The sequence below is a fragment of the Oncorhynchus nerka genome, linkage group LG20, assembly GCF_034236695.1.
Source record: "Oncorhynchus nerka isolate Pitt River linkage group LG20, Oner_Uvic_2.0, whole genome shotgun sequence".
Classification (NCBI taxonomy): domain Eukaryota; kingdom Metazoa; phylum Chordata; class Actinopteri; order Salmoniformes; family Salmonidae; genus Oncorhynchus; species Oncorhynchus nerka.
Window position 1 is genome coordinate 42,839,015 of NC_088415.1, and position 13,526 is coordinate 42,852,540.

A 13,526-nucleotide genomic window follows, 5' to 3' on the forward strand; every position below is an offset into this window, starting at 1 on the left:
CGCAATTTTATTGACAGTCTTTGCTGTACTCGTTGATTGCAGCTGCAGTGCTGGTTGTAGTGTGACTGGAAGGAGCGACGGTGCATTTTATGGCTTATAAAACTGTTGAACAAAGTGTTGACAGTGCTGAATAACAACTTAAATATAAACTTACTCAAAAACAACAGCTCTTTTCTGTATTCATTGAGTCGCTCTCTAGTCATGCTTTTAAAATTGAACATGATCAACTTTGCTGTGCATTCGAGCCTTCTTTTTACACTGTCGTGAGGAAACTGTGTAGACACGGTGATCTGAGCCATCTGATTGGTCAGTGGTAGGCCTATAGGTGCACTTGATTTGCTCTCTGGGCCTGCTGGGTAGGAGGAGTTCTACCTTAGACACATGAAATGGTTCAAAATGGGAACACTTTGCCTTCCCGGCACTCGGGCTGCTGAATCAAGTGCACCTACAGCCAACAGCACGAAACAAATAAAAAAAATAGGAACGCAAGGCGTATCCTTGTGTTTTTACAGAAATGTTTGGTGATCGACTAGGAATGGCTTGGAGATCTGTTTAGTGACCACGGACATCATTCATAATGCTTTAGGGTTACAAAAGGGTTAAAGGAGTAGCTCACTATTTTACAACATGATGTTAGATGGTTCGTAACCCTGAAAGTAGTCTATGAGCCTGGAGAAATTGTAATCCATGGTTTGTTTTCCTTAAACAACCATTTCAAACTTCAGCTAACTTTAGCCACAACTAGCTAAAAATGTATGAAAGTGATAGGTGCATGTAACCAAAATCACCTGAAATCAACTTCATATTTACTTAAAGATGATTTGGCCCAAAAAATAAATATATATATATGTTCACATGCCCCTATCACTACCCTAGATGTATTTGCTAAAAGGTGGCTATACTTAGTTGAAGTTTGTAATGGATTTAAAGAAAAGCAAACAATGGATTACAATATCTCCTTGCCCATGGACTACTTTCCGGCTGAGGAACCATCTAACATCATGTTGTAAAATAGTAACCTACTCCATTTGGCAAAGCACCAGATGCCATGACCATTTATAGTCCACTTGAAGCTGGAGAGATGTAGTATATCATGTCAATCGAACTGTGTAAAAAGTTTGTTACAATAAAATCAACTACGAAAATGTAAATGGACAATTATGCATTTATTTGATCTTATCCATCTAACCTTCATATAGTATAAGAGGACTAGTGGGGAGGAGGAGGGGCGAGTCCCAAATTGAATTCTATTCCCCATCTAGTGCCCATAGGGATCTGGTCAAAAGAAGTGCACTATACATGCACTATGCTCTATACAGGGAAACGCAGTGCATTTGGAAAGTATTCAGTCCGCATCACTTTTTCCAACATTTTGTTAAGTTACAGCCTTATTCTAAAATTGATTAAACAATTGTTTCCCCCTCATCAATCTACACACAATACCCGATAATGACAAAGCGAAAACATGTTTTTAGAAATGTTTGCACGTATTCAGACCCTTTACTATGAGAGTCGAAATTGAGCTCAGATGCATCCTGTTTCCATTGATCATCCTTAAGATGTTTCTACAACTTGATTGGAGTCCACCTGTGGTAAATTCAATTGATTAGACATGACTTGGAATGCACACACCTGTCTATATAAACGTCCCACAGTTGATAGTGCATGTCAGAGCAAAAACCAAGCCATGCGGTCGAAGGAATTGTCCGTAGAGCTCCGAGAAAGGGTTGCGTCGAGGCACAGATCTGGGAAGGGTACCAAAACATTTCCTGAGCATTGAAGGTCCCCAAGAACACAGTGGCCTCCATCATTCTTAAATGGAAGCAGTTTGGAACCACCAAGACTCTTACTGGAACTGGCCGCTAGGCCAAACTGAGCAATTGGGGGAGAAGGTCCTTCGTCAGGGAGGTGAACAAGAACCTGATGGTCACTCTGACAGAGCTCCCAATGTTCCTCTGTGGAGACAGGAGAAACTTCCAGAAGGACAACCATCTCTGTAGCACTCAACCAATCAGGCCTTTATGGTAGAGTGGCCAGATGGAAGCCACCCCTCAGTAAAAGGCTCATGACAGACCGCCTAGTTTGCCAAAAGGCACTTAAAGGACTCTCAGACCAGGAGAAACAAGGTTGAAAGCAAGATTGAACTCTTTGGCACTGGAGGAAACCAGGCACCGCTCATCACCTGGCCAATACCATCTCTACCTACGGGGAAGCATGGTGGTGGCAGCATCATGCTATGGGGATGTTTTTCAGTGGCAGGGACTGGGAGACTAGTCAGGATCGAGTGAAAGCTGAACGGAGCGAAGTACAGAGATCCGTGATGAAAACCTGTTTTACAGCGCTCAGGACCTCCTATTGGGTTGAGGTCAGCCAACACAACACAGGAATGGTTACAGATACAGGTATCCTGTGTGCATTTGTTTTCTCTCCTTCTGCCCTAGTCACAGGTGGCAGTCAACAGTCGCCCCCCCCTAGATTTAGGTTGTCTGTTGTTATTAGTTGTCACTGTTCCTTTTCACTGTTATGATCTCTGTTACGGGTCTCGTTTCCATCCCCCCTAGACTGCAGGGTAACAAGTCTCTGAATGTCCTTGAGGGCCCAGCCAAAGCCCGGACTTGAACCAAATCAAACCTCTCTGGAGAGACCTGAAAATAGCTGTGCAGCCAACCTGACAGAGCTTGAGTGTAATTTATTTACCAAAGAAGACTTGAGGCTTTAATTACTGCCAAAGGGGCTTCAACAAAGTACTGAGTAAAGGGTCTGAATGCTATGTAAATTTGATATCTGTTTTTTTTTTTTTTTCCATTAGCAAAAATGTCTAAACTTTAATACATTTTAGAATAAGGCAACAAAATTTGGAAAAAGTCAAGGGGTCTGAAAACTTTCCCAATGCACTGTAGTTGCCATTTTGAACAAAGCCAGGGAGGGGTAACTCACTTGCTGTGCCTGTTGGAGTGCTCACATGCAGCTGTTCCATAGATCCAGTCTGGACAGACAACAGGAAAACACAGAACAGACGATGTTAACATACTTACAGGTGGAATGACATTGTAATCAATCCAATTAGCTATGGTTGCTCCATTACATTAGCCAAGGTAAGGGCCTCTGTATGTTCTCCATACACCATTACATTAGCTCTCTGTTTAGATTTAGCATTCACCAAAACATAGGACATGGCTACCGACATGGCTACTGACATATTGTTTCCATAACGGTAAGATAAAAGACAGACAGTACTATACATGGACCTGTTTTCAAGGCACCATAATATGGACATCAGGACATGCTTTACCCCTGGCTGTACGCTGTACTGGGTTCAGTGTTTCAAACTGTATGTCTAAAGATTAAGAGTAGAAAGGAGCCTAAAAGACATTACATAAGGATATCGGAGCAGCTTCCCAAAAAGCATCCTATTCCCTTTATATTGTACTACTTTCGACCATGTAGGGCAGGGGTTCTCAAACTTTTAGGGGCCCAGGACCCCTTTTGTGAGAGCAAATTCTTCAGCCAGCCTCTTGGCATCGGAGAGAAAAATGTGCTGTTTTCAAGCGAATATCCTGCAATTCTACACATTTTGCAACGAGGCAGAGAAACTTTGCAGTTTGAAAACTAAACCTCTAATATTAGTGAAAAAATACCATGCTATTGTTTGAGGAGAGTGCACAGCAATAAAACGTTTTATCACGGCAACTGGTTTGATACATTCACCTCTGAAGGTAAATAATGTACTTACATTCAGTAATCTTGCTCTGATTTGTCATCCTGAGGATCCCAGAGATATAAGGTAGCATAGTTGTGTTTGATAAAATCAATTTTTATATTCAAATGCCGGAACTGCGTTCTACAGTTTGAACCCCTGCTGTCTCTGGCCCCACATCCACCCCACCATCTAAATGTGTGAAGGTTAGTGTCTTTTCTGTAGGGAAGCTAATTATCCACCATGTATGTATGTATGTATGTATGTATGTATGTATGTATGTATGTATGTATGTAGGCTTGTACTGGACCGCAGAGTGCTGAAGCGTGTAAAAATCGTCTGTCCTTGGTTGCAACACTCACTACCAAATTCCAAACTGAATCTGGACGCAAACGTCAGCACAATAACTGTTCATCGGGAGCTTCATGAAATCCACACATGCCAAGCGTCGGCTGGAGTGGTGTAAAGCTTGCCGCCATTGGACTCTGGAGCAGTGGAAATGTGTTCTCTGGCGTAATGAATCCCGCTTCACCATCTGGCAGTCCGACGGACAAATCTGGGTTTGGCGGATGCCAGGAGAACGCTACCTGCCCCAATGCATAGTGCCAACTGTAAAGTTTGATGGAGGAGGAATAATGGTCTGCACTGTTTTTCATGGTTTGCGCTTGGCCCCTTAGTTCCAGTAAAGGGAAATCTTAACGCTATAGCATACAATGACATTCTAGACGATTCTGTGCTTCCAACTTTGTGGCAAAAGTGCACAAAGCAAGGTCCATGAAATGGTTTGTCGAGATCAGTGTGGATAAACTTGACTGGGCTGCAAAGAGCCCGGAGCTCAACCTCACTGAACACCTTTGGGATGAATTGGAACACCGACTGCGAGCCAGTCCTAATCGCCCAACATCAGTGCCCGACCTCACTAATGCTCGTGGCTGAATGGAAGCAAGTCCCCGCATCAATGTTCCAACATCTAGTGGAAAGCTTTCCCAGAAGAGTGAAGAGTGGAGGCTGTTATAGCAGCAAAGGGAGGGACCAACTCCATATTAATGCCCATGATTTTGGAATGAGATTTTCGACGAGCATACTTTTGGTCATGCAGTGTATTTATCTGGATGTGGACCCCCTGCAGTACCTCCACAGCACCCACTTTGAGAACCCAGCAGACCCCACTCTGAGAACCCCTGATGTAGGGAATAGGTATTATGGTGCCATGTGGGACATAACCAATGTTTTCAAACCAGACCTGTTGATGTGTGAGGAGAATTTCCTGAGCTCTCTTGACAATGGACCTCAGCTCTTCCACAAATGTATCTTTCTCTGACTCAAGGACAAAATCCTCCTCCACCTACACAAGACATTACAGATACACAAAATATATATTTTTAAAGCCAAACTCAATGGACCAAACACAGGCTGCATGGCGAACTGGGTGTTAGTCCAAATGAGAATGCTTGCCGCAAAAACCATCATCCCATCCAATATAGAATAATCATATATTCATATCTAGTATATCAAAACAGGTAGAAGTTTGAGGTACAATAATCCCATGCAATGTCCATGTAGAACTGCCTGTTGATCTAGTCACCATATAATCTGCGATGTCTTCAGGTGCGTCTCCCTCTGTGTCGAACTTAAAGGTGACCATCTTGTTGCTGTGGGTTTCCAGCTGACACTCCACCATGTTGTCACCAGAGCCGGACACCTACAGAGCACAGGAAGAGAAACCATGTGGTTCTGTTCAATGTCTTGGACATGACAACTTCTTGGACTTGACAATTTATTGTAAACCTTTCACATCCTGATAGGGATTCATATTATTAGGGATACTATACCTGGATCATACTCAGTTGAAATGCATGGGATCCCTTTTCTGCCCCCCGATAGGACAATCTCCTCTGAGACTTCACCCTCTCTAGTTTTCCATTGGCTAACAACATCTGTAGATCCCCATCCCCATTGGCTGGAACAGCACTGTGAGAGAGGTGTCAGACAAGCAAGAGTCATGCACAACACGTGAACATTGATGGTCAAATAAATAGTACTCCATGTACAGTAGTGGGCATAGTCTTTTCTAACATGGAGGGCTTGACATTCAAAACAAAAAATAAGCGAACATTGACAACCGGTCCCTAGCCCTTCCCCTTGGTCCTAACCTTTGGATGTTTGCAGATCGGAAGGTTCTGGAAAGGTTTAAGTAGTGTAGTGGTGTAGCTTCCACCATATCACTTCAAACTTATTGATCTGCAAACATTGACCTGATAGGGCCGGGGGCAAGAGCAAGGAAGTAAATTGGGGCCGACGTTGAGAGTAGTGATGTGACACATACCCTGAAGAGGAGTGTCTCTCTGTGCCAGACTGGTTTGGACTCTCCTGTAGAGCCACATAAATAGACAGACCAACGCACATACAGAAAACAGCAAAAACCAACAAAGAAAAAATAGATACCAAACCATTAGTTGACTGATACAAATCAAACTGAACAACTGAAATAGGAACTTGAACAAAAATGAACCTATTTTAATGTAATTTAAAGGAAAAAAACTGGATCTGGTTGTTGTAGTACTGGTTAGTTTAAATCAGAACAAATACCATACAAACGTACTTAGCGTAACTGAGTAAAAGGACATTTTCTTCAAAACGAAACAAAAATAATGTGTTTTATTGTGATTCAAAAAGGGTATGGCCCTCGGAATACTCTCTACTGTATACACCCTTCTAGAATCGGCTGGATATTGGATGAAGATAGTGGTAGTAGTGGAACAGTATACAGTAGTGGTAGAGTGGCGTGCACTTCTGTACCTGAGCAATGCCCAGCAGAGCAGGGTCACAGTCTTGGAGTGAGGTTGTGGTGGGGTGCAGCAGCGAGGGGGCGTTAGAGTCAAGGGGCTGGGCAGTGGCGGCAACAGCCGGGAGAGGTCAGGCCCGAGGGGACATCAGCCAGACAAGACAGGGTTAGTTGGCTCTCTGGTGGGGTGGGCTGGGTCTCTGGGCCAGGGGTAGCAGGATGGAGGGGTGGCAGGGAGGCAGGGTGGGCGTGAGACGATGTATGAGAAGGACTGGGGGGCATCTGTGGAAGAGGGAAGGAAGTAGCCTGGGAAGGATTCAGAGGGGGCTGTTGCTCGGTGGTGGAGTCCGCCAATGCAGCCTCAGCGAGCTGGGTCTGGGTGTGGGCATGGGCCTGCGCTTGGGCCAGTGTCTGGGTGTGTGCCTGAGCTTGCATGGCCATCTGGGTGTGTGTATGCGTGGGTAGCGGCTGTGTCAGCTGAGCTTGGTGCTGGGGAGATGGTGGCAGACCTCCTGCTCCTGCTACTACCTGACTGTACAAGGGTAGGGCTCTAGTCTGAGACCCGAGCTGGGGCACGTTTCTGGGGAATGCTGTCTGTGCTGGGTTAACAGTAGGCTGCTGGGGCAACAGATGTGGGGGGATCTGAGGAAGCTGATAACCCAGTTGACATGGGTCGGGATTTGAGACCTGCTGATGCTGAGACTGCAGAGCCTGTTGAATTGGGGCTGGGGTTGTCTGAGACTGAAGCTGCTGTGGGAGTGTCTGTTGTACGACTTGTGGAACCTGTTGCACCAGCTGTTGCTGTTGGTATTGCTCCATGGGAATGGGTTGAGGCAGCATAGATTTAGACTGAGCCTGAGGTATGGGTTGGTTTAACGGCTGCACCACAGCTGGGCTTCCTGTTACTTGCAGCTGCTGCTGTTGTGGTTGTGGGACAGGCTGTAGCTGTACCTGTCTTTGTAGCTGTACCTGCTGGCCTTGGTTATACACTTGCCCAGTCTGTTGTTGTATGTGTTGAGGCGAAGCAGAGACCAAGGTGGTAGGGTCTATGACTGTGGAGGCAGGGGCCTCCATGACAGTTCCAACACCAACAGATCCAGGAGACAGCATCATCTGCTGGTACTGCACCATGGACTGCGGTTGCTCCAACAGTACCTGCTGGTGTTGCTGGGTAACTTGTTGTGTGATGTCCTGATGTTGTTGTTGCAGGACTGGCTGTATGGCTTGCTGTTGGGTGGGCTGAGGTGCAGTGACATACTGGGGTGCCAGTAGTACAGCTGGAGCATGGGGGCGGTGTTGAGGCTGCGCTAGACCTGGGAGCTGAACACTGGGCTGCACTGGAGACTCGTGCTGGGGTTGGATCTGGCTGTGCATGGCGGTTATTGAGACTGGAGGTTGGGGTTGGACCAGAGCTGGACTCTGCATCATCTGAGTCTCAACAACTGCTGGAATCGGATTCAAAGCTTGGGTTGGATGCAGAGGCTGGGGAGTCTGCTGGATGAGTGACTGCACTGGAGCCTGGGCCTGTATTTGAGCTGGGATCTGATGGATAGCCTGTACTATAGGAGCCTGGGACTGGATAGGGATCGGAGGACTTGGTGCCTGGATCGGGGCCACCACGTGAGGTGGAATCTGGACCTCGATCATCTGGGGCTGGGCTTTGAGTGGAGGCTGGGGCTGGGCCTGGAGTACTGGGACTGGGAAATGGCCCAGGCTCTGAGGGTGAGCTTCATTCTGAGCTTGAATCTGGGCCAGGACTTGGGCATGCACTATAGCCAGTGGAGCCTGGCTGGGAATCTGTGGCTGAATGGCTACAGGTTTGGCTCCCTGACCCTGGGCTTGGGCAGCCATCTGAGCTTGGACCTGCATGGCCTGTATAACCTCTGCTGCTGGTAGGGTTGGGGCAACAAGGGGGATCTGAGAAGGAGGTTCAACGACAGAGCTCTGATGGCCCTGCTGTTGTTGCTGGACAACATACGCTTGTTGTTGTTGCTCCAGTAATACAGCTTGTTGTTGCTGCTGCTGCTGTTGTTGTTGTATCAGCGCTACTTGCTGTTGTTCTGTCACTTGCTGCTGCGTTAGGCTAGTGTGACTAGGTGGAAACATAGCAGTGTTTTGCTGTTGTTGTTGTTGCTGCAACAAACACACATCAATTTGTTGCTGTTGAATCAAAGCTTGCAACTGCTCACATTGTTGCTGAATCAAAGTGGTCTCTTGTTTCTCGCTTTGTTGAAATTGAATATTGGTGGTTTGCTGCTGCGATTGCCCAGTCTCTTGCTGTTGCTGCTGCTGTTGTAGCAAAGCCTGTTGGTGCAGTCTCTCTGTTTGTTGTTGTTGTAGCAACGCCTGCTGTTGCTGTTGTTGCTCGATCTGTTGTTGTAACAAAGCTTGCTGCTGTTGTAGCTCCAGCTGCTGTTGCAGTTGTGCCTGTTGTTGCTGTTGCTCCAATTGCTGCTGCTGCAAAACTGCTTGTTGCTGCTGAAGCTGTTGCTGTTGTAGCAGGGCTTGCTGTTGTTCCAACTGTTGCTGTAGCACAGCTTGCTGTGAGTCGATTGGATGACTGACGACCTGTTGTTGTAGTTGGGTCGGTTGTTGCAGCACAGCTTGCGGTTGTTGATGCAGTGGTTGCTGCTGTTGTAGATCCATTTCCGGTTGTTGTTGGATCTGGCTCGCTTGGTGAGCCTCCAGTTGTTGTTGCTGCTGTAGGAGCGCTTGCTGCTGCTGTTGCTCAAACTGCTGCTGTTGTAACAGCGCTTGCTGTTGCTCTAGCTGTTGTTGCTGTAGTTGCGCCTGTTGTTGCTGTTGCTTTAAGGCTTGCTTTTGCTGCTGCTCTTGTTGCTGCTGCTGTAACATCGCTTGCTGCTGCTGTTGCTCAAATATTTGCTGTTGTAACAGTGCTTGCTGTTGCTCCAGTTGGTGCTGTTGTAGCCGTGCCTGTTGTTGCTTTTGTAGCAACGCCTGTTGCTGCTGTTGCTCAAGCTGCTGTTGTATGTACACTTGCTGTTGTTGTTCTAGTAACATCGCTTGTTGTTGTTGCTGATGTTCAATCTGGTGCTGTTGGTGTAGCAACAATGTTTGCTGCTGTTGCAGTTGTTGCTGCTGTTGTAGGTCGTTTAGCAGTGGTTGCACATAGGCTTGGGTTTGATCCACATGCTGTAATGACAATGCCTGTTGCTGTTGTTGCTGCTGTTGGTCCATTGATTGCTGTTGTGATGGTAAGGCCTGCTGCTGAGGATGCTGTTGCATTTGCTGCTGCTGCTGAACCAAAGCTTGCTGCACATACACTTGCTGCTGAAGCTCAGTAGTTTGCTGCTGTTGGATTGCTATAGTCTGCTGCTGTTGTTCTATATGTTGCTGTATCAGTACCGCCTTCTGGGGAATTACATTGGCCTGTTGTTGTTGGTGTGGTTGTTGCTGCTGAAGCAGGGTGGATTGTTGAGCCTCCATTTGCTGCTGCTGTGGCTCCATCAGTATCTGCTGTTGTTGAACAATGGTCTGCTGTTGGGTAATCATGAAAGGCTGTGCTTGCTGGGTTAAAGGCTGGGGTGTCATCTGGATGTCAGAGGCCTGCATGATGTTAGGAGTGACATTGGCCTGGGTCTGTTGTGGGAGAGGGACCATGGCCTCCATGTCACCAACTCCCACTAGTCCTGTTGGGTCTCCCACTGATATAGGAGCTGGAAGAATGTTAAGCTGGGCTTGGGGTGAAACTGGGGGTGCGCAGGACTGGGAAGGGGCCATTGGTGCGATCTGAGATCCATCTGAATGGTATGACTGAGATGGTGTGAAGATAACCATCATGGGGTGACAGGGACATGGTCAGATGGAGTTATGGTGAGAGGGCAGGTAGGGGGAGATTGAGGTAAAGAGAGGAGGGAAGAGTAAGCATTGGAAAAAGGGCAGGCATTAATTATCAAAGGACTGCACACATTCTTTAGAGGACATGAAAGCATTGTCATGATCAAGATTGTTATCATTTTTATTATCGTTAAAGCACATCTGATAAAATAGTTACATGAATTGATTAAAAGCTATTCGGAATAAATCAAGGTTCAATCTTCTATTGTCCAGTAGAAAATAGATGTTAGAGAGATGTTAAGAGAGTTGAACGGGATCGAGAGCCACTCACCTGAGAATACTGCTGTGGTACACCTGGTGAGACTTGCGTTGCCATAGCAACAGGCTGAACGTAAGTCTGCTGACCAACAGGTGCCCCACCACTGCTTTGACCAATGCACATGGCGGGAATCCCACCACTCTGACCAGTAGGCACGTTCGGAACTCCTCCGCTCTGACCAATCGGGAGCATTTCGTGGTGGGCCAAAAATGCCTAAAAACAGATAACAGACAACACAATTGAGCATGATTGCAGGGTTGGAGATAAGATATCAATCTCTTTGTAAACTACATTTTCCAAAACAGGAAGAACCATAATATGATCTATGTTCCAAATGGCACCCTATTCTCTACATAGTGCACTACTTTTGGCCCTGGTTAAAAGTAGTCCACTACATAGGGAATAGGGTGTCCTTTGGGATGCCACTCACCGAGGCAGCAGCAGGGAGGCTGGGTTGAGAGAGCATGTATGACTCCCCTTGCTGAGGGTATGCCTGGCTCTGGCCACTGGCATAGGATTCACAGCTGGCTGAGCCAATGCTCTCACCTCCTGGAGTAAATACAAAGGTAAGAGTAAATAAAGGAGTCTAGACAAACACTACTTTGGGGATAAGGAAAATAATATCATTATCATTATATCCTATTCTAGGACTGTCCACAACCAAATAATGTTTATCTTAATATTCCACTTCGTTGCTGATATCTACCCCAGCACAGTCAGTACGTAGGGAAACACAGTATACAGTCTTACACCGTAAACAAATCTCTACAAGCCTCTGATTGACAGAATATTGGTCTGCTGTTGTACCTGTGGGCAGGCTCAGAGCATTCCCACTGTGGATCTGCTGCTGTTGCCTCACATGCTGATCCACCTCTGGAAGCTCCTCAACCTCACCCTGCCCTCCTCCTCCCCCACCTCCCCCTGTCAGCACAGCCACCCCAGGCCCCAGGGAGGAGAGGTGAGAGCAGGTGGAGGAGGTGAGGGTGGAGTCCCGTCTCTCATCAAAGCCTTGCTGCTGTCGGAGCAGCTGCTGCTGGCGTCTCTCACGGGACTTCTTGATGAGCGTGACGCGGTCACGGATGGATTTACCCACCACCTTAGCGTCGCTCTCGTGGAAGAAGCCTGACTTCACCTGGATAGAGGAGGAGGGAGAGGGGGTGGTGGGTAGACAGAGAGAGGGTAGAGAGAGAGAGAGAGAGAGAGAAAGAGAGAGCGAGAGAGAGCGGGTAGGTGGAGAGAAAGAGATAGGAGGCAGAGAGAAAAAGAGAGAGAAAAAGTTGAAAGCATGGCGAGGGAATGTAGGTTGGAGGCAACAACTAGCAAGGAAACCTTGATTAATGAGCGGTGGACTCTGTAATAGATCACCTTTCCTGTAGCCCTCCAACCTTCCCTGTAGTTCCTTCAACAGAGGTCCTAGTTATTCCTGCTCCGTCTAGCACTGTTCTCTCTTCTATCATTTTCACACTATTGTGCTGAGCCGAGCCAACCTTTACTGTAATGTTCTAGCCTGGGGCCATGCCAGAAAGGAATATCTAAAAAGAAAATATCAGAGCCTGCAGGTTACAGTCTGGGTCTGCACCAAGGTGTGAAAAAGGTATCAGTGTCTCACCATTTCTCTTTCTGCCTCCCTCCCTATCCATTTCTCCCCCTAATCTCACCATCTCCGAAGCCACCTCCTCTGCGCTGTCGTTCTCCAGGTCGTAGCTGAACTCGATGGCCTCATTGTCTTTGTGTTTTCCCTTCAGCTTCTTTGGCTCCTCCACCCAGATCCTGAGGGCCAGGCAGTCCTGACAGCCTGTGTCTTCCTCCGCCAGCTCCACACGCACCCCGGTGTCCTCCCCGAAGAACGCATGGGTCAACAGGTCCCGGATGGACAGCCTGCAGACAGAGACAGCACATCAAGCTCGCAACAAATGCCCACTTCTTTCCCAAACAATGTGTGGCTTTTATTGGATAGGACAGTGGAAGAACAGATGACAGGAAAGGTAGGAGAATGGCGATTCAGAAGGGCAGCGGGCTGGAGTTGAACCCATGCCCACTCTGGTATATGTTCCCGGGGTCAGCGGCCCTAACCACTAGACTTTTTCTTTACAAGCGCTCTGCTGTTTAGCAAGGTTTGCAAAAGGCATTGCAATTCCTCCCATTACTAGGAGAGAGAGAGCGGGAAGGGGGGTAGAGAGAGGTCAAAACACTTGCCTCTGACTCTTGTCCTGGCGGATGCAGCACCCAATGATCTCTTTGATCTCTGGGTCGTTGACTTTATCGAAGCTGGCTGGTTTTATACCCTGTAGACAGAGCGGGAGAGAGGGGGCAGGTGAGGTGACCGAACGGACAATGATATAGATGATGTACTACTCCGTCCTACACAGACAGTAATATACTTTAGATGGGACTCCTGTAATACTTCAGAGAGTTAATCATGAAGCAGTAATGAAGAAACCCTGACTACAGCTAATGTACTGTCACATATACAGTATATTTAATAATTTACTGAATCTGAGGGAGGTTGGTGAGAAGATCAAGGGCAAGTCGGGAAATGACAGACTTGGCCAAAAGGCCAAAGGGGTTTTTGTGAAGAACGTTAGACGGAAAGATCTTGTAGAAGTAGGGGAAAGGGAACCTATGCCACAAAGGGACAAGCCCAAAGGGACAGCGGTCCCAGACTTACGCTGGTGACTTTGCGGTAGATCTGTGCAGCATTCTGGCACTCTGAGTAGGGGTATTCTGAGGTGGCCATCTCCAACATGCACATCCCAAAGGCATAGACGTCAACAGACTCATCATAATGTTCCTCGTACATCTCTGGAGCCATGAACTCAGGGGTACCTGGAAGACAGGGCACATTAGTCAATTGAAAAGGTAAAGTCGCACACCTTAAATACCCTGATGAAGATATTTTGAGACCAAAATTACCCGAAATTGGTGAA

The 13,526-nt window shown here is 47.1% G+C and overlaps 1 protein-coding gene across 1 annotated transcript in view; it reads right to left on the minus strand.

Moving 5' to 3' along the window:
* Positions 1-13,526, minus strand: part of LOC115102685 (serine/threonine-protein kinase WNK2-like) — a 79,899-nt gene that overhangs the window by 16,650 nt on the left and 49,723 nt on the right. Inside the window, exons 5-17 of the mRNA XM_065006059.1 lie at positions 13,268-13,425; positions 12,796-12,884; positions 12,258-12,477; positions 11,407-11,731; positions 11,030-11,148; positions 10,612-10,812; positions 6,755-10,256; positions 6,497-6,609; positions 6,024-6,067; positions 5,530-5,668; positions 5,283-5,399; positions 4,941-5,042; positions 2,938-2,986 (exon numbers count right to left, since the gene is read on the minus strand). Of these exons, the coding sequence (XP_064862131.1) occupies positions 2,938-2,986; positions 4,941-5,042; positions 5,283-5,399; positions 5,530-5,668; positions 6,024-6,067; positions 6,497-6,609; positions 6,755-10,256; positions 10,612-10,812; positions 11,030-11,148; positions 11,407-11,731; positions 12,258-12,477; positions 12,796-12,884; positions 13,268-13,425 (5,178 nt within the window). The remainder of the gene's footprint in view (positions 1-2,937; positions 2,987-4,940; positions 5,043-5,282; positions 5,400-5,529; positions 5,669-6,023; positions 6,068-6,496; positions 6,610-6,754; positions 10,257-10,611; positions 10,813-11,029; positions 11,149-11,406; positions 11,732-12,257; positions 12,478-12,795; positions 12,885-13,267; positions 13,426-13,526) is intronic.